At 48.2% G+C, this 25,441-nt stretch overlaps 1 protein-coding gene across 6 annotated transcripts in view; it reads right to left on the bottom strand.

Moving 5' to 3' along the window:
• Window positions 1–25,441, bottom strand: part of CFAP77 (cilia and flagella associated protein 77) — a 150,744-nt gene that overhangs the window by 99,683 nt on the left and 25,620 nt on the right. For 2 of the 6 annotated variants that reach the window (XM_049114957.1, XM_049114956.1), the window contains exon 1: window positions 593–693. The exons of 3 other annotated variants lie outside the window; for them this stretch is intronic. In XM_049114957.1, coding sequence (XP_048970914.1) covers window positions 593–625 — 33 coding nt within the window. In that variant the 5' untranslated portion in view covers window positions 626–693. Of the gene's footprint in view, window positions 1–592; window positions 694–25,441 lie in introns of those variants that run through there. One more of the 6 variants, XM_035720346.2, reaches the window with a different exon arrangement.

Consider the following 25,441-nt stretch of genomic DNA (forward strand, 5'->3'; position numbering starts at 1 on the left):
TACTGGGTTTAGGGTCACAGATGTCAGGGTTGCACGCATGCTTCAAGGGCCACGGCTTTCCTAACAAATTATAGTGCTTCCTGGAACCTCTGAATCTTGGATGCAAGGCCGGCTCATCCATCAGGCCTGGGACACAGTGACCAGGGCCCACAGGACTTAGAGGGGCCTGCAAAAATGTTTTAATTTCTTTCCCAAGCAGAAGAAAAGAAACCTATCCATCTATAAGATAAAATTTTTCATTTTTTTAAAGGTTCATGACAGCAGAAGTGCCCCAAGCGCATGGCTGGGGAAATGGTCCCAGTTTCTTTCTCAGAAAGGAATAAGCATCTGGAACTCAGGGCATTGCTGCCCAGGGGGCAGCACACATTCCTGCAGAAAGAACACACAGAGAAAGCAGGAAACTGACTCCACCTCCTCCCTACCACCACGGCCTCCATGTGGGTGCTGAGGGGGGTCCAGGCTCTGCAGTCATCTAGACCTGCGTTCTAATCCTGCCTACACTGCCTACCAGCTGTGAAAGCCTGGAATAAGGGGTGTCCTCGCTGAGCCTTGGCTCCTGCGGCCATAAAATGGGGACGGCAACACCACTTACCACCAAGGGCCGCTCTGATGACCAGGCAGGCATAAAGCACTCAGTACGAGGCTCAGCACCTCGTTAGTGCTCACCAAAGGGTAGCTGTTATTCCTGTGACTATTGCACACTGAAATGTCATCGAAAAGAAAAGAAACGATGGCGCAACTGGTAGGAGGGAGCCAATGCCAAGTTCCCGGCATTGACGCATTATCAGTTATCTGAGATGTCACCACCAGGGGAGGCTAGGGAAAGGGATCTAAGGACCCCTCTGTACTGTTTTTGCAACTTTCTATGGGTTGATAATTATTTTGAAATTAAAAGTAAAAAGAAAAGAAAAAAAAATAATAAAAATAAAAAAATAAAAGTAAAAAGAAAAGAAAAGAAAAGATGGGGCCAAAGAAATGCCCTTCGTAAATAAAGAATATGAATGCCAACAAAGGGTGAATGGACTTCGTGAATAACTCTCATTTTCTGGGAAACTCTGAGGAGCTCGTGTGTCCCCTCACGTCCCCCCCACTGCCCCTGTTCAGCTGCTGTGGTCTTTTCCTTCATTATGCCAGCGCCTCAGAAGTAAACCTCTCTAATTTTCTACACCACAGCTATTTATTTAAATGCTAACTCGCATTATGAAGTGATAATCCACACGCGCAGGAGATAATTTATGAAGCATTTAAATTAAGAGGAGCAGCTAATTGGGAGCATGTGTCTTATAAGCCTCGCTAACACCAGGAAACTACAAATTAGGGGGGAAATGGAAGATATTTTTATCTTGCTTTTATCTTCTTTTGGAAGGCACTTGGAGGAAAAATCTCCCTGTGATACACATGACAGTCCCCCAGCCCCTCTGGAGGCCGGTGTCTCTGCCCTGGCTCTCACCTGGCTGCTCACAGAGATCCCCTGCCACCCAGGCAAGCAGGGGTGCCCCGCACCACCCCTGCTCGGATAAGGGAGAAAGAATCCGGGGTATTTTGTCAGAAAGCTGTTCAGCTCCACTACCAAGACGCAAGGGGCAAAGATGGGTACTTTTTAGGCATTTATGCTTGATAAGAGAGAGGCAATTTGAAGGAGGGGAAACTCAAAATATGATGCATTTTATAATGATTTTGGTTCTTCCATTTTGCAAAGGGCAGCCTCGGTTTCTGTACACAAGCTGAGAGTGAAACTAGAATATACAGGGGCCATGTACGTATGTGCGTGCACTGCATGTGTGTGTGCCTGCATGTATGTTCTGTATGTGTGCATGTGTATCTGTGTGCACACACATGTGCATGCCTGTGTGTATGTGTGCTTATGTGTGTGTATCTGTGTGCGCCTTGTATGCATGTGTCTCTGTGTGTCCTGTATGTGTCTGTGTGCACGTGTGTCTGTATCTGTATGTGTGTGCATACATGTGCATGCCTGTGTGCCTGTATCTGTTTGTGTGCACGTATGCATGTGTGTGACTGTGTGTATACATGCATGTGCGTGCCTGTGTATATGTGTGCACATGTCTGTACGTGTGTGCCTGTGTTCATGTATCTGTATGTATGTGTCTGTGTGTGCATGTGTGTGTATGTGTATTTGCATGTGTGTGCATGCCTCGTGTGTGAGTATGTATATGTATGTACATGTGCTGTGTGGATGTGTATGTGGGCACATGTGTGTATGTGTATGTGCCTACAGGTGCATGCCTGTGTGTGTGTGGCTGCATATGTGTGTGCGTATGTGCGCACATGTGTTCACAAGTATGCATGTGTCTTTGTTCACTTTTTCAACAGATTTAAGTGAGCTCCTACTATGGGAAAGGCACTAGGGACAGAGCAATGAGCAAAAGAGACATCCTGGTGCCCCATTATGTGACTCTTGCACTCTGATCAGAATGACAGATGTTACAGGATGAAGCACTTCACTCCTCACTGTGGTAGGTGTTGCAGGCTGCAACTGAGGGCTGTGGCCTGGTCTAGGGTGGTCAGGGTCTTCCCTGAGGCAGTGACATTTGAGTTGAGACCCAAGGGTGAGTGGGAATAAATGAGCGAGGATGAACTGGGCAAGGGACAAGAGCTGGAGGGAGGAGCATGAAGGCACAACCTGGAGCCTGTAGGGCTGAGGCTCGTGTCAGGGGCTCTGATCTGTGGGTATGAGGCACTAAGGAGCCTTCGAAGCCTTTCGAACATGAGAGGGAAGGTGACTTCATCATATCTGCATTTGCTGTGGACCTTTACCCCAGGATGCGTAACTCGTAGAGCTTTAAGAGGATGCTCCCTACCTCACACCCGTTAGAATGGCTACTACCAAAAAGAAGGAGGAAACAGAAAAGAAGAAGCATTGGCGAGGACGTGGAGAAGGGGGACCCTGGTGCACTGCGGGTGGAATGCAAGACGGGGCAGGCACTGTGGAAAACAGCACAGCGGCTCCTCAGAAATCAGACATACAACTACCCTATTCCAGCAATTCCACTTCTGCGTATTTACCCCAAAGAATGGGAAAACAGGGTCTCAAAGAGAGATTTGCACACCGGTGTTCATGGCAGTGGTAGTCATGATAGCTAAACGTGGAAGTAACCCAGGTGTCTATCCTTGGATGAGCGCATAAGCAAAACGGGGCCGATCCACCGTGGAACTGCATTCAGCCTTAAGAAGGGAAGAAGTCGTGACACCTGTGACAGTGTGGGATGAACCGAGGGTGTGATGCCAAGTGAAATAAGGCAGTCACTAAAAGACAAACACTGTATGATCGCACATCCAGGAATTCCCTAGAAAAGTCGAATTCAGAGACAGACAGTAGAAGGGGATGCCTGGGGCGGGGAAGGAGGACTGGGGAGACATGGTTGAAAGGATCTAGAGTTTCCATCTTGCGGAATGAAAGAGCCCTGGAGCTCAATGGTGGTGACGCTTGCACAGCAGTGGGGAATGGACTTAATACTTAGGAATGGCCAACACGGTACATTTTAGGTTATATGAATTTTACAACAATTTTAAAAGAAAAAAAAAAGAAGTTCCCAGCTTTGGGCCACCTGGCTGTGACAAATGTCATTGGTTCATTTGGATCAAAGAATTTGAGCTGGGGGAGGAGCCCGGGGGTGGCCTCTCCCAGCTATGTCCTCTAGGTGAGTTCTTGGCCGTGGAGGAGAGGCCTCAGGCCTCCGGAAGAGGCTCTGAGAACTGGGGGAGCTTATGTTCTTCTCAAAGGGGAGATGGCTTCTCAAGGCCTCCCTTGGCCACGTGCCCCCGGGTCAACCCTGTCTTTCTTTCCCAGGGACCTGATAAGTGGGAAATTGCTCTTACAGTCCGGAGGGCAATTTTAACATTCGCTATCTGGCATCCCACCTTGCAGAACGTTCCTCAGCCCTGCCCACAAGTTCCAGGAACCCTAGTCCTGCTGGCACTTGGTTTACAGGTGTGCCTGGCTCCGCACAGCAGAGACATCGCCCTGCAGCCTGCAGGCTATGTGAATTTGTGTACAAATGTCGTCTAAGGCCATCCTGGGACGGGTCCTGCTGGGACCACAGGATGGGCATTCTCAATCCTAGCCACCCTTTAGAATCGCCCACGAGTTTTAAAAAATGCTCACATCGATGGGATACCTGGGTGGCTCAGCGGTTGAGCATCTTCCTTTGGCTCAGGGTATGATTCCGGTCCCGGGATTGAGTCCCACATCGGGCTCCCTGCGAGGAGCCTACTTCTCTCTCTGCCTCTCTCTCCCCCATCTCTCTCTGTGTCTCTCATGAATAAATAAATATTTTTTTAAATGCTCATGTCTGGGTCCCACCCTAGATAATACTCCCATCATCACGAATCCCTTGTAGCCCACATCGTAACCCCTCGCCTGCAGATTTCGCAAGTTCAAATGGTATCGGTGCCAGATACCCACAGATAGAAGCAGACAGGAACGTTGGGAGTCTTCTGGGGAGAGCCTTCCTCCTGGCTGGTTCCTTCAATATCTCACCTCGAACTACCTTAACCGATTCATTCATTTGCGTCTATTGTTTTTTTTTTAATATTTTATTTATTTATTCATGAGAGACACACAGAGAGAGGCAGAGACACAGGCAGAGGGAGAAGCAGGCTCCATGAAGGGAGCCCACTGCGGGACCCAATCCCGGGTCTCCAGGATCAGGCCCTGGGCCAAAGGCAGGCACTAAACCGCTGAGCCACCCGGACTGCCCTCTATTGGGTTTTTATGTCACTTCATGTCCTCACCCAGTTCACCCTGTTTCCTTCTAAAAACCAATGGCTGCTATGAAGTGCTGGCAGCACATGCCAGAGAAGCTGTCTAATCTGTGTGGAGACCCAGGGGCACAGGTTGACAAAGTCGGAGCAGTGGAGGGGGCTTTTTAGGAAAGATTATGGGAGGTCTATTTTAGGCAAGACATGTTTGTTGTACAAGTCAAATAATCAGACGTGTGTGCAGACAGAGTAATCATCTTGCCCCCTTCCCCCTCACCAAGGTCTCCTCCATTACCAGCTTTGTCTTTCTATGCCTTTCTCACTTTTCACGGCTATATAATATTCCACAGGGTGGATCTCCTCTCCCCCTGACTAGGGCCAGTCAGGCTGTTTCCGGGGAGGGGGGGGTTGTGTGTTTTTATTCTTTGCTGCTGCAAATAAGGTTTCACACATATATTCATGCCTAAGAGATTTCTGTTGAAGAGATTCCCCAAAGTTGATGAATTGGGCACCAAAGGATGTGAATTCACCTTTTAATAGGATCTCCTGAGACAACTGACCACAAAGGCACAGCCCTCATGGCAGGTCGGGGGAACTGTCTGAGCAGCATCTGCACATCAGATGGTCAGCTTTCCTTCTCTTGAGCTATGCTCTTCCGGGCAGCAGCCTCCAGCCATGTGTGGCCAATAAGCACTTGACCTGCGGCTGGACCTAACCCAGATGTGCTGTGAGTACAACATACATCCTGGATTTCAAAGCCAGAGTTCAAGGGAAGAAGTGTAAATTAGCTCATTAATAACTTTCCTATTGATGACATGTTGAAGACACGCTCTCGTAAACAATTCAGTTAAATAATACACTATTAAAATTAATTTCACCTGTGTCTTTTTACTTTTTTAACGTGGCTACTAGAAGGTTTCAAAGCACATGTATGGCTCATAGAGTTTTCCCAGATCCTCATGCCCCATAGGCCTGTGGCATCCAGAAAGCCCGCTTCGTAGACAGGCACATCTGTCTTTTCTTGCGTTTTCTTTTTTTCAAACCTGGGTAAGAAGCCTTGTTTTCCTCATCTGTAAAATGGGGGCTCTTGCGGGGGGGTTCATGGAATAGCATCTGCAGAGGACAAGCCTGGGGTCTGGGTCAGAGCACACCCTCAGTCAATGGTAGCCATCAATATACTAGCCATCGATTGGAAAATGAGCATGTTTCCTTCAAATATGAAGTCATAAAGCACTTGTAGCGGTTTAAGACAGCATTTCCTGAGAAACGCCTGAAAGTCTTGTTAGTAAACAAGAAATTAGTCTTGGGGTAGAGAGACGTTCACTGTAGGCGGGCTGCTACTGGGAATTAGGTAAGCCCACCTCTCTCCCTGGCTCCTGTCCACCTCCTTTGCCTGCTGTCCCAGCCAAGGGCTCTCACGTTTAGGGACTCCCAGCTCAGGTCCCCTAGGAGCAGCCCCTGCATCCCAGGCTGAGTGTGTGACCCTTCTGGGCCAAGCCCCCCAAGGTTTTGCCCTCTTCCTGTTGGCAGTTCCATTTGAAGACAGTGGGGACACCAGGTGGCCCCAAGCTGGGTGTGCTGAATGCAAGAAGGCATCGCCTCAATCCATCAGTCCCCAGGTATGGCGACCCCTCCCTCTCCCTCTGTGTCTGTGGGCTGTGCCCCTCTTTCTCTGGTGTTACTAGGAGTCTTCTAGTGGGGACAGGCTTGCTCCTCTAGCATGAGAAATCTCCTGTGTGTGGTACCCACTTGGGAAAGCCTGCCTTCCCCAGGTTACCGACGCAGGTGGCCTGGGGGACACAGAGCTTCTGACCGTGAATACCAGCCTGAGTCTTTATCCCAGCACCGGCGACAATGCCTGGCACCTGGCATGAGTGGGCGCTCGGGCCTTCGTACATGTGTTTGTTATCGGTGAGCACCTAATCTGTGTCTTCCAGTCCAGCTGAGGGCTGGATAGTAGGCTGTGGCGGGGAAGGCAGGGGGTGCAGCAGGCTGGACAACCTCCAGGAAGGGCAATTCTTAGCACCTGTGACATTTTAAAATGTGAGTTGTAGCCCTCAGCTCAGCAACTCCCCAGCTAAGGCGTATCCTATGGAAATACTTGAGAACATGTCCTTGCAGTGTGATGCTGTAATGTTGAGAACCCAGATATGACAGGGGCGGGGCAGATATGGTCCATGGAATGAAATGCATCTCTGAGAAAGCAGGGAGTGGTGTACCTACTGCTACGAAAAGGTGTCCCAATCCTGACACAGAGAAAGTTAAGTGAAGAGAAACCCATTTGTGGAAAAACAAAAGCAAACAGCAAGGATAGGAACCCTTGCATGCCCTTAAATTTTTTTCTAGAGTAACACACCAGAAGCACCCCACAGAGATCCCCCAAGGAAACAGGGCTGGGCTCATCCTATTTGCCCCAGGGGAGGCCACTCCCTTTCTGCTGCTGGGGCTGAGGTTTATAAACAAGGCCAGGCACCCAGGCAGCCAGCTCCCACTCAGAAGGGGAGACCAGCCCAGTGACAGTTACTAATCGCTACCCCTCTGAGCCTTTCTTCTCTCCTGTAAATCGAAGGAGCAGAGGTTTTCAAGAAATAGCTATTAGACGCCTGCTGCATGCAAGGGGCCACAGAGTGTCTCTAGGTTTCCCTGATTTCTCCTCCTTAACATTGGCAGAGAACACTGGAAGGGACCCTTGGGGCTTTTAAAAAATGCTTACTGCTTTCCCAAGGACGCAGGCCCTGGAGCCGAGATGGGGGAACATCACAGGGGCTGTGCCACTTGGGCGAGGCTGAGCCACAAAGGCCCGCTCTGGGCCCACGTAGGAAGCCTGCCTCTTTAACAAAGCATTGCCTGCACACACCAGTAATTGCCTTGTTATGGCCATCGGTGTCATCGTTCATCGGCCAGTCCCGGGAAGGGCCCGGGGGAGCAGTTCTACCTTTGCTAAACCAATATCCCCCATGACAACCCCCTGCTGCCTCCCCGTTGTGGTCCCGACAGAATAAATCCTCCGTTGCTCTTTGCTGAATGATCATGAACACATGATTAAAGCTCTAGATTTATAGCTTCCTTGGGCTTGAGAAATCAAGCCGCTCCCGCCGCTAGCGCCTGCCCCTGTGGCTGCCAGGGACAAGGGAGCAGAGAACTGGAAGTGGTCCTGAGCCAGTGGGAAGGCTACGGGGGCAAGTGCGATGGGCGTGTTAGCCGGATTCGGCAGGCACCGCTGGAAAGGACCGTGTGGTCTCTAACTCACCACGCCACAAGGGAGAGACGGGTAGGTGTGCCCCCAAAGCAGGGCACATCCTTGGCCACACATGATCTCCAACGTGTGGGTTTTGTGTAACCCAGAAACAGCTGGCCCTGTGCCCATGCTCCCGCTCACGTGTGCCTTGTGTAAGCATCCTCCCCGCACACATCACTCAAGCGCGCGTGGCTTGTTCATCCTGAGAGATGCCTATGGTCAAAAGAGGAGATTTCTGCAGAGATCAGAAAATGCGTGCTGGGCTACCGTTGCTGCTGTTTTAAGGCCAGCTTTTATTCAACACTTACCACATGCCAGGCGCAGGGCTGAGGTCTTTATGTCAAAGAACATTCATATATAATTTTAATTCATTTTTAAATTGAGGTGAAAATCACACAACATACAACTGACCGTTGTTAAGTGTACAATTCAGTGGCATTTAGCATATTTGCGGTGGTGTATACAGCTACTACCTCTGTCTGGTGCCAAAAGTTTTCATCACCTCTAAAGAAAAATCACTATCATTAAGCAATCACTCCCTGTTCTCCTATCTCCCCAGCCCCTGGCCGTCTCCTGTCAATGGAATCATACAATGTGTGACTTTTTTGTGTCTGGCTTCTTTCACTTAGTATCATGTTTTTGAGGTTCATCCACGTTGTAGTATGTGTCGATACTTCATTTTTTTTAAGATTTGATTTTTAAGTAATCTCAACACCCAACATGGGGCTCGAACTGCCAACCCCAAGATCAAGAGTCGCATGCTCCACCAATGGGGCCAGCCAGGTGCCTCAATGTGTTTTTTTCTGGCTGTATAATATTCCTTTGTCTGGATAGATCACATTTTGTGCATCCATTTGCTCGTTGATGGATGTCTGTATATTTTTGTAGGGGGTGCTATTATCACCTCCATTCTCTGGAGAGGGAAATGGGGGCTTTGGGAGCTCAAGTCACTGATTCAAGGCCCCAGAGAGGGAAACAGGTGCTTTGGGAGCTCAAGTCATTGACCCAAATCCCCATAACTCATAAGGTGGAGGAACACAGATGTGGCCAGGCAGTCTGACGACTGAGCTGCCCAGGAGCTAGGACAAGGGCTGAGACAAGAGCAGGAAATGGGATATGGTGACTTTTCCAATGGAGGAGGCAGCCAAGAAGCCTGGTGTGGAAGAAGGAAGGTGGCAACAGCCTAGCCTTCCCTGTATCCCCGCCACCCCCCCACAACCCACAGGCCAGTACGTGGAAGTGGAAGACATCGGACTCCCTGAGCATGTCACTGCAACGCCAAGCAGCCCCTCTGTGTGACTCAAGATAACAGGATCCGTCTTCATGTTCTGATTTAAGGCCTGGCAGGCTTTTCATTGCAGTGTCCTGGATCTCACATGCACAGCGAGACCGCACTGAGTCGGGAGGAAACCCACACCTCGCGCCCAACGCTGCTCTGAGCTACTGAGAAAATGGAACCATAAAACATGACAAGGGAGGCCCCAGGCCTTCGCCAAGAAGGGATCTGGGCCGTTAGACTCCTAACTGTGCCGGAGAGAGTTGGGCCCGACGACCCAGGATGCCAGATTCATTAAGGCGGCCCTGCTAGGCTGGTGTAAGGAAGGGGGGACAGAGGTGTTTTAGGAGCTGGGTTTACCAGAGGTGGAATCCAAAGAAAAGCATGCACACTTCTTTATGCTTCTCTCTCGCATTTACGTTTTCCTTCCCGTCCTCTCTCTGCTTCCCTGAGAGCAGGCAGGAGCAGTTTGTTTTCGACTGCCGGAGGAGGCTTGAAATATTACAAAGGTGGCGTGCGGAACGCTCCCCGCGGCCCTGCCCCGATGGCACGCGCGCACACATAAAAAGCAAATACCATCAGTAACCCGTCGCCAGAACCCAGCAACAAGCCGAGGGTTTGTCTCCCTGCCGGGGCTGTTAGCAGCGATGTATTTCTCCCTGCACTAAGCACCATCTTTCCCAAGGCTGCATTACAATGATTTATAAACCCCATTTCTGGGGAAAACGAATAGATCAAAGCGAGGAGAAAGAAAGGAGACACGAGCAGCTGGAGGAAGATATTGAAGCATGAAAGAAAAACACAAAATGAAGAACGAGGCGGTGACACAATTGAGCCATTCCTTGCTGCACTTTTATCAGAGGAAAATAATAGCAAAATCTCGATTTTAATCCTTTTTTTTTCCTTTATAGGATACAGCATGCTGTCAGTCAGCGGGACTCGGGGCGGCTGTGGGCACGCGTGCGATCGGGCTGCTCAGGACTGCACGGGCCAGGGGTTCCGCCAAGGGCAGGGGGGCTCGGCCTCAGAGGCCTCTTTGCCTTCCCTACTTCAGGGGCTACTGTTCCAGGGGCTCATGTGGCTCTGAGGCACAGAAGAAGGATTGCCTTCAGTGGCTTTCACGGTGGGGCCACCCAAGGGTGCAAGACAGTTCATCCTCCAAGTGGATCAGAGGCCTCTTTCCTCATCCCCCAGACTGGACAGTTTCTTTGACCTGCTCTTGTTCCATGAAGACCAGAGGAAGAAGGAAGACTCAAGGCCCCATGAGCCGAGCAGGGTCACCATGAAGGGCAGCCCTCTGGAAGTCTCAATTAGATTTTGCATCTGTGCTCTGGTCCATCAGCACTAATGTGGAGGCAAGGTGCTGGCTGAGGATGGGGCATGGATGGGAATAGGTGTCCGGAGGCTGGAGGGAAGGGGACATCCATCTGGATGGGAGTCAGGCCAAGCTGCGGGAGGAGGTGCTCTTTGAAATGGGTCTTGAAAGAAGGACAATGATAGCTACCGTGGATGGCTCAGAGCAGCCTTCGGTAACCACTGCCCAGCTGTCTACCACAAAAAAATGTTATTTTGGGGGCGGGGGGCGGGTCACCTGGGTGGCTCAGTAGGTTAAGCATCTGACTTCAGCTCAGGTCATGATCTCCAGGTCTTGGGATCAGCCCTGCATTGAGTTCCCTGCTCAGTGAGGCGTCTGCTTCTCCCTCTCCCTCTGCCAGTCCCCCTGCTCATGCCCTCTCTCTTGCTCTTGCTTGCACTCTCTCTCTCAAATAAATAAATAAAACCTTTTTTTAAATGCCATTTTTTTTACTCCTATATTGTCTGTTTCCTGCATTAGAACAGAAGCATAAGATGGATACCTGGCTGGCTCGGTTGGAGGAGCATATGACTCCTGATCTCAGGGTTGTGACTTTGAGCCCCACGTTGGGGGTAGAGATTACTTAAAAATAAAATCTTAAAAGCAACAACAATAAAAAAAAAAAAAACATAAGCACAAGAGGGGCACCTTATCTATCTGTCTCATCCCCAGAGCCTAGGATAGCGCCTGATACATAGTAGGTGCTTCATAAAAAGGCCAAGCACAGCACTAGCACTTTGTCATTCAATCTCCACACAATGCTCACAGGTATGTGTGACTATCCCCATTTTACAGATGGGAAAGCTAAGAGCAGTTAGGTAACTTGCCCAGCGTCACACAGCCAAGAGGTGCTGAAGCAGGATCGGCACTCCGGTGTTCTGGCCACACATGGCATGGCCTCCCCAAACCCTAAAGTTAGGGCTCACTGCTTTTCCTTGACCGTATGTCCTACTGGGGGCCGAGGGGAGAGAGATTTAAGGGGGGGGTTCTTTCGTTTTTACTGTGAGAACCCCACGCACAGCACAGTCCTGGTGGGCTCTGCCACAGTGACGTTGCCAGAAATGACTCCATCTATCCCTAAGAAGGCCTAGGAACAGTCCGGACAGAATCTGCCAGTACAATAAAGAGGCCACCTGCTCCTACATGAGATATTGCTGAGCTTTGCCACAGACTAGGGTTTTTCCTGCAGGCTAATTTATTGGCTTCTCTTTTAAAGGCCAAGCCAATAAAACAAAATCTATTCAGGGCTGTAACCAGGGGATAATTTGCATGAGGTGTCATGACATTTTGTGTCCTCACTCCAAGTGGCCCTGGGATGCTCTAAATGACCAAGAACTTTTGGCTCATGGGGACTTGGAAGGAAGAGCCTTTTGGCATGTGGCATGGGTGGAAAGAGCTGGCTCAAGTCAGGGTTGAGTGAGGTCAACAGATTGCCCTTGGTACCTGGGATGCCTGGCACGTCGTCCCTGCGGGCTACACCACCCGATGGCTGGCTCCACCTCGTTAGCTCCGTGGTGAGGCTAGTGCTGGCCTTTGGCTACACTTACGAGTACGTCTACTCTCTTAAAAGCCAGTATGCCAGTCCCATGATTAAGAGTGCCTATTTGTGTTCCTGAAGAGTCTTCACTTCTAGAAAAAGACCCACTGTGCAGTGTAAAAAGGCGTTATATCAAACTATCACTTGACTGGTTAGAAAAGAGACTGGTGGTGAGCTTCTCCAGAGGGTATCTTGCACTGAGCATATGTGGAGACCCTGATTCCATCATCAGGCAGGAACCTCAGTAACATCTGATGGAAAAAGAGGCTTAATTCCATCTTACGCATGTAGCTTAGAAAAACCAAAGACTCACGCTAAAACTTGAAAGGAATGGGACTTACTTGTACTGGTCGCTTAATATTTTGGAAAGCACTCAGGTTCCCGGGATGATGAGCTACTTACTGTGTTTTCCACCTGCTCTGATTCTTAAATAGGCAAGTTACCGACTCCTGAAAATCGGAGTTTATAATTGAAATATTGATAAACTCTTTCCCATAAAGAGGCTACTAGATACTGCAGAAATAACTAGGAAATAGGCAGAAAATAATAAGAATGCTTTTCTTTGCATAGCCAAGAAATACAATGGCAGAGTTTATTGCTTACAAAACACAGCTGCCTTTCCTCAAATTGGATAGAAAAACATGAACCCCGATAAATTATGAGACCCCTAAATCTCAGAGAATGTGCATCAATTATTGGGGGTGCCACCACCGTCCTTCTGGGCAGCCTACTTATTAGGACCATAATTTATTATTATTATGCTTCGGTGCAAATACACAGGCTGATAAAATTCAAATCTATTAAAACAAATGTCCTCCTTTCTCTAAATCAGTAAGAGACAACATTCCAAAAGGAAATGTTACAAATTGGAAAACCAAATGATTCTTAAATACTCAGCAGTGAGAGGCCAAAAGATAGCCGGAGGGGAAAACATCCACCATGACTGGGCTTTCCGAATTCGGCCCCGGTATCCGGGAATTGCTACAAAAGTGGGCAGCACATAACAGGGTTGAGGACCATCGTCTGGTGCACCTGGCCCAGACGAAAGCCCTTTCCATTAAAATGTTTGTTACTTAAAAAAAAAAAAAAAAAAAAGATCTTTTGGCTTCAGTCTTAGCCACCATGAGATAGGTTTTCTTCTTTAAGAGATGAGAATCACACTGGCTTTTTAAAAATGGATGTTAGGTTGGGGAAGGATTGTAGGATTCACTGAGTTGCTCCCTTCCTCTGATGGAGAAGGAAGCTGAGTCTGAGGCTACACAGAAGAGGGTCCAGCCTAACTGTCACACCAGTGGCCCAGATTCCTCCAGCCTGACAAGGCCACAGTACTGGGCCAAAGGAGAGCCAAGTGGTTCATGCCAACTGAACCACCATGGACTTCTTCAGCTGGTCCTCTCATGGTTTCTGGACTGTTCACTGAGCCACTGAGCTCTCCCTGGCCTCTTCACACCCAGCATCCCCCAGTGACCAGAGCTGAGCCCAGGTCCTCCCCGCAGAAGAGGGTGGTTGGGGAATGGACATTCATAACTTCATTGCACAAACCAACACCACTTGGCTCACATAAGATTGTTCTCACGAACAAACTCCAGTTCCTCTTAGGCTCCCAAAGAGGCAAGGCCGGTGCTCTTGTCAAGGCATGAAGTGCCGAAACTGCTCTCTCTTCCATGGTCCTTTCCCTGTGAGCTCACACCAAGCTGGAGGAGGGGAGACACCCACAGTGACCAGCCCTGTGGACAGTGGGGGAGCCCTAATGGGCTTGCAGTGGGGGAATGATAGGAATTGACTTATCTGGGGAAGACTTTTTTTTATTTTGGAATAGACTCTGCATAGGGAACGGAGCAGAGGAGACAGGAGGGAATTGCAGTTAGCCTCTGGAGCAAATGATGACCCAGAATTTAGGAGGAGAGGGTGGAGACTCTTCGAGAGTAAAGGGGTAAAGACTCTTCGAGAGTGTCATGCAAGGAGGAGGGAGGGAGCGCCCCGCGGGCTCAGGTTGTGATCCCAGGGTCCTGAGATCAGGCCCTGCATGGGGCTCCCTGCTCAGCAAGGAGACTGCTTCTCCCTCTCCCTCTGATTCTCCCCCTGCTCATGCTCTTCTCGATCAAATAAGCAAATAAAATCTTAAAAAAAAAAAAAAGCTACAGAGGGAGGTTGCAGTGTGGATACTCTCTCTGACTAGGCACACTCACTAGTTTAAGTGACTACTACTACACACACACACACACACACACACACACACAATGCCATACAAATGCATGTCTCCACCAAACTATGAATCACTGATCACAGGACTTCAGGCCCCTCCTGTGTTAAATCCACCAGCCCTGAAAGACCATAAGTTGCGCCAGACCCTCTGTCCACATTCACAAGCCCAAAACAAATTCACGATCATTCTGTAGACTCTCTCCCATTCTAGAATTTTCTATTTTGGTTAGCGGCACCTCCACTGACTCAGTTGCCCTGAGGCAAAAAACTTAATATCTATTCTCAGCTTCTTTTCCTCGTCCTCCACAGTCATTCAGATGCCTCCTGAACAGCTCTCCGGTCCATTGCTTTCTTGCTTCCCTATTGCTGTTGACTCACTCAAGACCCACCTTCACTTGTCCCTGGCCTGCCTGTGGCAGCCAGGCCCCCACTCCATCTGCCATCTCCCTACCCCCGGGGCTTACCCTCCTCCAAGCCATGATCACTCTGCAGCCAACTGGTCTTCCAAAAAAAAAAAAAAATGGTCTATTCATTCCACTTCCCCTCTTAAAACCTTTAAAAGCATTCCATGGGCCCAGTCAGATCAGACAGAAGCAGGATTTGGGCAGTGTGCTTTTAAGCACATGGCCTGGGCAGCCAGACAGCCAGAGTTCAAATCTCTGCTCTACTGTCTACTAACTGTGTGGACCTCCCTGGCTCTATTCATGAGTCATGGCTCTGTGTCTTCTTGGTAGCAGAGATAATATGAGGACCCATCTCATAGACGTTTGGTACCTGGTACGCAGCATTCAGTGGATGCTGGTTGTGGTCGTTGTGTATATTATTCACAGTCTAAGCTCATCCATGACCACATCCGGAGGTCATCTCCTGCTCTGCAAACCTGCCCACTCCTGCACCGTATACCCTTTTCTCCCCGGCAATACTGATGTACCTGTCGTTCTCCACATGGCATCCTTCTTGCTTCCGTGTTTCTCCATCTGCTATTTTCTTTACCTAGAATATATTTCCCATCTCACATGCCCACCAAACTCTTAATCATCCTCCCAAACTCAAGCCTCAAAGTTAAAAATACTGACACTATCATGTGTTGGTGGGAACGTGGGGCAAACTAGAGCTCCCTCCCATACGCTATTGGCGACAATGCAAAATGGTATGGCAACTTTGGAAAACAATATGGAGGAACCCTACAAAGTTGAACACGCACCTATTGTGTAACCCAGAAATCCCACTCCTAGAGGCTACCCACAAGACATGAAAACACATGCCCAGACAAAAATGTGCATGTGGAAGTTCATAGCATATTTTCTACAGTAGCCCCAAACTGGCAGCAACCCAAATGTCCATCAGCTCATGGATGGATCAACAAAATATGGTCCATCCCTATCACAGAGACATACTTGGCAACAAGAAACAACGAGGTACCAACACATACGACAACTTGCATGAATCTCAGATGCGTTGAGCTGATGAAATAAGTCATGGTGTGGCTCCATTTATAAAAAATTCCAGGAAGGCAAACCGTGGTGATGAAGAGCAATCTGTGGTTGCCTGGGGCCCGGACTGGAGAATGACATGAAGCACAAAGGAGCTCAAGGAAGCTTTCTAGGGCAAGGAACCTGCTCTGTACCTTGACAGCAGTAAGTTATGTGATTGTACACAACTATCAAAAGTCACCAAACCGTATAAATGGGCGAGTTTTATTATATTAAAGTCATACATTACAAAACAGTAAAGGAAGAAAAAGTCCAAAGCCAACCTCCAGACTGGCCCCCTCTGTACCGCCTCCTGGGACTTCCCCTCCAGCTGCTCTGTCCTGATCATGACCATCGGTGGACTGTTCCTATGGTCTTGGCAGGAGGCGGACGGGTCTGTCTCTCCATTCACCCAGAGGCAGGGCCCAGGTTCCTTCCTTCATCCCTGTTCCCCTGCTCCCCAATCAGGACGCTTCCCTCACGCAGCACTGATCATGCTCCAAGAACTCAGTCATGGGCTGACTTCCCCATCCTGACTGAGCTCCCCACAACCCCAGGAGTCAGGTATTACTATCTGGTTTTATCAAAAACATGGAGGCTTAGAAGGGTTGAGTGAATAAATACCTGCCAACCTCAGCTCCAAATGGTGGGACTGGGCTTCCACCAGGTCTGTCTGTCTGTCTGTCTGAGTCAAGACTGTGCCTTACACACTACATTATACCCCCCAACGCAGCACTTGACTGAGAGAAATCCCCGAGAAACAATGTGTTGTCAAGGAAGCCTTCTGTTCCTCCCCTACTCGGTCTTCCCAGGTTCACACAACCAAAGTTTTGTGATGTACGTATAATATCCGCGTGTATGTGTGGGTGTGTGTGTTCTTGATCTACTAAAATCTGAGCTTTTTCTCTCTACTTTTTCTCGAATTAAACTAAAAAGCTAAAGTAGCCCTCCGCCAGGGAGACCAGTGTTACCTTGCAAACAGCTAGCACCTCCAAGTTGCCACCTAATTAAGCCACTCTCCCAAACAAAGCACATAACAGTGTCACCACATTAACAATGGCTACCTCCCCTGGCAGCCCCTAACTGCAGAGCACAGTGGCTCGCTGTAAAACAAATAATCCTGCTGCCGTGTAAACTGCACTCCTAAGTAGGTCTTTCCCTTCAGCAGACATCCTTTGAACGTTGGGTGGTTTTATTAAGAAATATTCGAGGGCTGGGTACAGAATGGAAGTAGCAGGTTGATTCTTTAATCAGACCAATTTTCTGCCGTGTTCTACTTTCTGGCATTCTAGAAATCCACTCTTGCAACATATGCATGGTGCTGGGCTTTTGAGGTCTCCGTGTTTGCTGTCAGCAGCTTAGTACATTTAAGGGGAGTGTGAATTGGAACACACGGGGGAGGGCATCCCGGGTGTAGCGGGCATGCTGGTCTGCATGGACTGAGACCGTGCCTGCACCTGCTCCGTGGGGAACAGAGAGGAGAGGCCACATGCTCCGGGTGGCAGGAGGAGGACCAGTCCAAGCAGAGAGCGGAGACAAAGCTCCTTGGCAGCTTTGCCAGGTGAACTGCTTTACCTTCTCGGGACCTGCTTTCAATTATTTGCTAGGCTTGAAATGAATTAGAATTAGAATAGTATGGCTTTTTTTTCTTAGGAGGGATCCCCTGAAATAGAAAATGATCAATTAATTTGACCTAGTTCATTCTCTGCATCCTCAAGAAGAGACAGGTGCTAATTGACAGACGGGGGTGTGTCACCACCAGCGGCATCCCGGCATCTCGCATCAGGCTTGACTCATTAGTTAGTTGATTTTCAGGGGGAAAAACACAAAAAAATGCAGAATCCGTGGCAGAGTGTGGATTCTAGAGAGTCAGACTCAGATTTGAATCCTGGCTGTCCCACTTCACTGAGTCTGAGAACTTGGGGCCGGGGAGTTGGGGAGGCGAGTCACCTCATCTCCCTGAGCCTGAGTTTTCTCTTCTGTAAAATGGGGGAATGGATTCCTCTCTCATGAGGCTGCGGGGGGGAGGGGGGATGGGGGTTAACCTGCATGCACTGATGTCAATGCATGCTTTCCAAAGCAGAGCAGAGCCCTCAGGAAACCACAGTGTAGCCTTCATCGTCAATTCTGTGTCTAATTGTGAGAGAAAAGAAGGAAACAGCCATGCTCAGGTGTCCAGTGCCGGTAAAGCCCCTCCAAGGCAAGTTTAGGAGCCAGGGTGACCATGGGGACGATTAGAGGCCCAACTCTTACCAGGTTTTTCTCCTCCTTATCATTCAAGCCTTCAATGCAAGAGTCGCCATAGAAAGGAATGAAAGGAATGAATTCAGGAATGAACAAAAGAAGGGGGGAAGGTTGTTAATTCTGAAATCAACATAAGCACACACACACACACACACACACACACACACACACCCCAGAGAGGCACGCTGGTAAGGAGTTGACTGCCTCTAACATATCTCCTTGCACTCACCCAGCCTCTGGCACTGTCATCCCACAAAGGCAGGACATCTGGGAGGGGAGCCAGCATCCAACTTCACCTCCTTAAACATCACCACCTCAGCACCACCGGGTGCCCGTTGCTGTGGTCCAGGGGCAACCTGTGTGGGTATCACCAGAATGCAGATTCCTTGGCCCCCTTCTGAGTCAGACATTCCAGATACCGGGGCCCAGGGAGCCACAGTTTTTACAGGCTCCCTGGGTCGTTAGTAAAGTGGGAAGGGTCTGTCCTAGCTTCCTTAGGGCTGGTGTCTCTATGGCAAGGATGGACCACCCATACCTGGTGAACTCCAAAGCCCAGGGTCTAGGGCAACAGCCTCAGGCAGCTGACTCTTTAATTTCCTAGCTTTTAAGGAGGCTCTTTTCAAACCTTTCCCATTGTGAACTATCTGATAGGCCAAGTTCATGTGTACTCACAGTGCCCAGGAGGAAAGCTCTCCCACGATCATTTATAGCACAATTAAATCAAAACAGTCCTTCATAACTAACAGGACTGTATAAGAGCAGACACTGTCTGCCTCTCACTGCAGGCCATAATCAGATGGTGGAGAGCAGGGCCCAAGGCCTCCCCCAAAAGCATTCATTAAAGAGCAAGGCTAGAGAAATGCTCTATTTATTTGTTGTTTAAAAGTCGGTAACCAAAAAAAAATAAAAGTCAGTTACCTGCACCCGTGTTCTCAGGAGCACCATTCACAATGGCCAAAAGCTGGAAGCAACCAAGTGTCTGTTAATCAGTGGATGGCTAGACAAAATGTGGTATTTACACACAATGAAGTGAAGGAGATTGTAAACCCAAGCTACAACATGGATGAGCCTGAGGACACCATGCCGAGACAAGCTGCACACAGAAAGATAGATTCTATACGATTCCACTTAGATGAGGTTCCTTGAATTGTCAAACTCACAAAGACAGAGAGGAGAGTGGTGAGTGCCCAGAGCTGGGAAAGGGGGTGTGGGGAGTCCGTGTTTAAATGCAGATAGTTTCAGTTTGGGGAGATGAACAAGTTCTGGAGATGGGATGGGGGTGATGGTGGCACGAGCAAAGTGGATATACTTAACACACTTAAAAATGGTTAAGCTGGCAAGTGTCATGTGCGTCCCACCACACTTCTTAAAAATTTAAAAGAAGGACCAAAAAATGCAATAATCTGCAAAAGTCAGTTTTTTTCCTGATGATTTGAAACACATCTCACAAAGGTTCAAACACTGCAGCGTTTCAGGAGACCACAGCGGAGACTCCGCAAACCAGCCCGCAGGTCATAGATCACCCTCCTGCCTTGCCTTGGCTGGCTCTCTTGATCTGACCGTAGGTACCTGCTGACACCGCAGCCCCCGGGAGATGGCCTGCGATCTGGGAGGACGCACCATGGCTTGGATGTGTCGTGTGTACTGCTTCATTTCTCTCTCGGTCCTCTTTCCTGGCATATATCCAACCCATAATTAGGCAGATTCTCAAAGGAGAGAGAATACTTCCTGCCCAAATGACAAGCTGTGGATTATGCAGATATCTTTCCAGATGTGGCATTTGTCTCCCTGGCAATGGCTGCAGGTGGCTCTCGGTTTACTTGGATGGAAAGCTCCATCTGAGCGCCTTATCCTCACAAATAACTTCTTCCGTTGATTCTGCTTATGCTCAGGGCTTTCATTTTCAAGCTGATTTCCTTCAGAGCTGCAAGGCCCCTTCTCTGCAGGAAATGGGGAGGGGTATCTTCAGAACCCAGTGAGGCACCAGGTGGAGCCTTTCACCCTGGTGGCTACTCCGCTCTCATTATGGGAGTATCCAGGCATCTGAGCAGTAGAGCCAGAGGGCCACTGTCATCCATCTAGGACCCAGAGCAGAGCTGAACCTCAAAAAAAGGCTGTGGTAGGAACTCAGTGGTTGCTTGAATAAAATGGGAAAATGGCCCAGAAGTGCCATTGATTTCATGCAGTGTGGCAGGTGCAAAATTCATGCTTTGCAAAGCCAAACAAGTGATTTTCAAAAGCCAGTATCTACCACTCAAGTATGTGTCCAGGAGCCCTGTGCATGTAACCCGGAGTCCTGTGTTCAGGGGAACACTCTGATTTGAGCCTTACAGACCAATATAAGTGACAATGGACAGTCTATTAATGTGATAATCCAAAATGAGCACTGTTGCTTCATGAAGCTAACAAGATGGTCTATTTTGCATAAAATAGACACAGGCCTATTTTATTTATTTATTTTGGGAGAGAGAGAAAAAGAGGGAGCATGCACCAGAGCATGAGTGGGTGGAGGGGAAGCAGGGGGAGGAAGGCAGAGGGGGAGAGGGAGAGGGAGAGAGAGAGAGAGGGAGATTCCCAAGCAGACTTCATGCTGAGCACAGAGCCCAAAGTGGGGCTCAATCTCACGACCCCAAGATCATGATCCCAGCCAAAACCAAGGGCCAGATTCTTAAGCAGCCACCCAGGCACCTCAATAGAGGCCTATTTTAAATGGAGATATTTTTTATTATTTATTTTTAAAAAGATTTTATTTATTTATTCATGAGAGACACGGAGAGAGAGGCAGAGACATAGACAGAGGGAGAAGTCAGGAGCCTGATGAGGGACTCGATCCCAGGACTCCGGGATCACGACCTGAGCCAAAGGCAGACACTCAACCAATGAGCCACCCGGGTGCCCATAAATGGAGAGATTTCTTTTTAAAAAGCATGAATGTCCATCAACAAATGAGTGAATAAGTCAAGTGTGCTATCCATACAATGGAACAATATTCAGCCACAAAAATGAATGAAGTGCTATGATACGATGAACCTGGAAAACAGTAGAGGCAACAGAAGCCAGATGCCAAAGGTCACATATTATATGATTCCCTTTATGTGAAGGACCCAGAATAGGCAGATACACAGAAAGCAGAGCTGGCGGAGAAGGGATTAGAGACTGATCACTTGACGGATATGGCGCATTTCTGTGGGGTGATAAAAACATTTTGTAACCAGAGAGGTGGTAGTTGCACAACAATGTCAATACCCTAGATACAACTGACCTTACACTTCATTTTTATTTTTTTAAAGATTTTATTTATTTATTCATGAGAGACAGAGAAAGAGAGAGGCAGAGACCCAGGCAGAGGGAGAAGGAGGCTCCCCGCAAGGAGCCCGATGCGGGACTCTATCCTGGCACTGCGGGATCACGCCCTGAACCAAAGGCAGCCGCTCAACTGCTGAGCCACCCAGGCGTCCCCATACACTTTAAATGGTCACCTGTATGCTATGTGGATTTCACCTCAATGGAAAAAAAATTCCAAGCACAGAGTAACTTACAAAGTTTATGAGAATGTGTAAAACGTTAGAGCACAAACTATCACAGATGTGTTTTTTTCTCATTTGTTTACGTTTTGCCACTTACAATCCCACTGAGATGCAGATGCCATCCTGTCCAGGTGAGGATGGTTTTGTAATCCATCTCACCTGTAATTCCTTGTTCCCCGTCTGGCTCCCCACCACTGGTTTGCAAGCTCCCGAAGGGAGAGTAGGGACTTTTTCTGTCTTATTCTGTGTTCCTAGTATGTTGGCTTCTGCCACATAGTAGATCCCAAATAAATGTGTACTGAATAAGTGAATGACACCAGCAGCTGAGCTTCATCAGTCAGGGTGAAGGGTACTGGGTACTCAGGGCTATCCCTTCTCCACCTGGAATGTGCACTTAGATCACCTGGAGCCTTGTTAAATGGACATTCTGGTGAGGCTGGTGTGGGGTGGGAGCTCAGATTCTGCATTTCCAATAAGCACCCAGGGATGCAAACACTGCTGGTCCACCAGCCACACTTAGAGGAGCAAAAGTCCAGACACGCCACTCAAGCCCTGCCACTGAAGAAAAAGTGCAGGTTTCCGAGTCAAATACCCAGATTGTTTGTCTCCCCAGATCTCACTGCTCACTCTGCCTCCCCCCCGCACCACAGAGGAACCTAAGCACTTTCTGGTTACCCAGAGGAGGATGATTAAAGCAATTGGCAACTTCTTCCCGTGATGCTAAGGTAGGCTGTCGTTTCAAGGAAAATACGTCCACCGCAATTGGGAACACTCGATGTGTTCAATGTTTTCTTAAGTGTGGTGGGGGGGAGGGGGAGGGGGCGCCTATGACCCCCCAAAAGAAACAAGCTGTTCTTCTGCCTTTGTGTTTCCAAGCATGTACACTCAGTTTGAATCACAGCTAATAAACAGGTCATCTTGTACTTCCAAAATAAAAACATGCCGTATTTCAGTGGAATAGCAACTGTACATTAAAAAGCTGTCAACTTCACTACAATTTCCCTGAACCTTGCACTGCAGAAAGATATCTTGTCACTCAGAGTAGACTGCAGTTTTACTGAAATATCTCCTTGTCTGCGTAAATAATGAGTAGACTTGCATGCGAAAATCTGGCCCCAGCCTCCTTTCTCCCCTACTCCCAAAGAAACATATGCAAATGGCAGATTTATGGGGTGTGCTTCTCCACACTTCACTTTCAAAACAAAACCCCCACACCCCCCTGCAGATTTAGAATGCAAGGGTGAGTAAAAGAAGGGTGGTGGTGATGAATATGGTGGTCTTTGCAAGCTTCAAATCAAGGAGGCTAGACTGTCACTCAACAGCTATTTTGGGAACATACACAGGTTGCATCAGAAAGTGCCATGTATGGGAGATTTTTACTCAAGAATGGCCCAGACCCCAGAAGGTGTATATGTAAAATAGGGCAGCCCATTTTCAGGGTTCAAGAGCTGGGTTCCAGAACCCTTCCACCACCTACCATGTGTGGGATCTTAAAGTCCCTTCACCTCTCAGAGCCTCAGGTTCCTTGGTTATCAAATAACAACAGTAATAACGCTGACCTCACAGGGGTGGTAGCAAATGATGAGTGCAACGGTATTTTGTAAACTCTCAAGTATTACCTAGTTGCTAATCATTATTGTCAATAGCTCATCAATGGAAATTGAGGCACAGGCTTTGGAGTCAGCCCAACTGAGGTTCAGATCTTTGCTTCACCACTCACTAGCAGTGTGGGCCTCGATTTCCTCAGCTGTAAACTGGGAACAACAGGGATGCCTGGGTGACTCAGCAGTTGAGCATCTGCCTTTGGCTCGGGTTGTGATCCCGGGGTCTTGGGATTAAGTCCTGCACTGGGCTCCCCACAGGGAGCCTGCTTCTCCCTCTACCTCTCTATGTCTCTCATGAATAAATAAATAAAATCTTTTTTGAAAAACTGGAAATAACAGTAGTACCTACTCTTGAGGGCTTATTGTGAGAATTTGATGAGAGAATGCATGTTAAAACTGGTGCCTAGCTCAGAGAAAGGACTCAGTAAATGTGGGTTGTTGTTACTGTTATTGCTGCTGATGATAATGGTGAGGATGGTGATGATGATGATGGTGATGGTGATGATAATAGTGATGATGATGACAATGATGATGGTGTAATAATGATGATAGTGATGGTGATGATGTTGATGGTGATGGTAATGCTGACGGTGATGATGGCAATAATGAAAATGAGAATATTGATATTTCTGCTGCTCCTGGTAGTGAGATTTCCCACTCTTCCCTGGGTGGTGATCATAGAAAGAGGCCAGCTCTGGACATATAGAGTAAGGCAGATTACCCAGAGGAACTGGAACAGTGGCTGGTTTCTCTGAGGATAAGCTGGGGAGATGGAAGCAGATCAGCCCAGAGATTAGAGATTGGTGGGAGGAGGAAGATGCTGCTGGGGCTGGCTTAACCATGGGGAGCCAGAGCCAGTGATTTAAGCAGGTGAAGGGACAGAGAATGCTGATCCTGCATGCCCTACCACAGAAGCCCCTCGATTGCCGATCAGTTTCCACCTGCATCCTCCAGGTCTTTGGGAGACCTAGGGCTGGGCCCAATGCTAGTGAAATGTCATGTTCAACTTCTTCCTAAGATTTTACCTAAGAATAGTGACCAAGTGGTGCCTGGGTGCCTCAGTTGGTTAGGCATCCAATTCTTGATCTTAGCTCAGGTCTTAATCTTGGGGTATGAGTTTGAGCCTTGATTTGGGCTCCAAGCTAGGCCTGGAGCCTACTTTAAAAAAACTGTGGGGCTCATGGGTGGTTTGGTCAGTTTAGCGCTGAGCGTGGAGCTGCTTGCAATTTTCTCCCTCTCCCTCTGCCCTTCCCTGCCCTCCCTCCCTCTCTAAAAAAAGAAAAAAGTATAGTGATGGTATCTCCCCTACCCTGCAAAATAAAGGGGAACTCAGGGATCCTCTTATCCCAGAGATTCTGCTGTGTGGTGGCAATTACATTCTCCTAAAATATACACATTTGAGACTCAGCTGAAACCGGTGGTGTGCAGAGCCATTTTGTACCAGCTCACTGTGTTGGTTAAATATTCAGGTATTTTGCAAGCCAGTTGTTAAAGTCATTATTAAAATTAAATTATATAAACTTACAATTAAGTAACTTATATTTAAAAACAAAGGCAGTAAATAGTCAAAACTCATCATTTCCTAATTATTTTACTATTATGTATACTTTTGGGATTTATTTACATCTACTATATCTGCATGGTGGAAATACTGTATACGTGTTTCCCACACTCATTCTACAATGCCAGTGTGATCATTTCCCTCTCAGTGGCTTCCTGCTGCCCTCAAACAAAGCCTAAACTCCTACAATGGCATCCAAGATTCCTTCTTCCAGACCCTTCTATTGCCACGTCCTGCCTCAAATTTGAACCTGCAAATACTGGCCATCTTTCTGTTCTTGGAATATACCCTACTGTCTTTCTCCAGGACTTTAGCACCTGCTGTTATCTACACTCCAGATGCAACAAATACACAAACCATCGCAGAGCACTATGATAAATGCCCAATCCTGTAGAAACAGCTAAGGGAAACTTCAGAAAGCAGGTTCAGCTCTTGGGGAGACAGTGATCAGAGGCTTCACAATAACAGGACTTTATCTTTTTATGTATTTGTTTTTTTGAATGAGTATTACATGCACATGGCACAAGATTCAAAAGGTGCAAAAGGTAGAAAATGAAGAGTAAGCCTTCCTCTTGTTCCTGTCTCTCAAGAATTCCCCTCTCCATCTGAGAGGCAATCTCTACTACAATTTTGTATTATCTTTGTAACAGGAATTTTTAAATCACGATGGGGGAGAACCACCTAGAATATCTATCCCTTATATA

The sequence above is a fragment of the Canis lupus genome, chromosome 9 (genome assembly GCF_003254725.2).
Source record: "Canis lupus dingo isolate Sandy chromosome 9, ASM325472v2, whole genome shotgun sequence".
Taxonomy (NCBI): domain Eukaryota; kingdom Metazoa; phylum Chordata; class Mammalia; order Carnivora; family Canidae; genus Canis; species Canis lupus.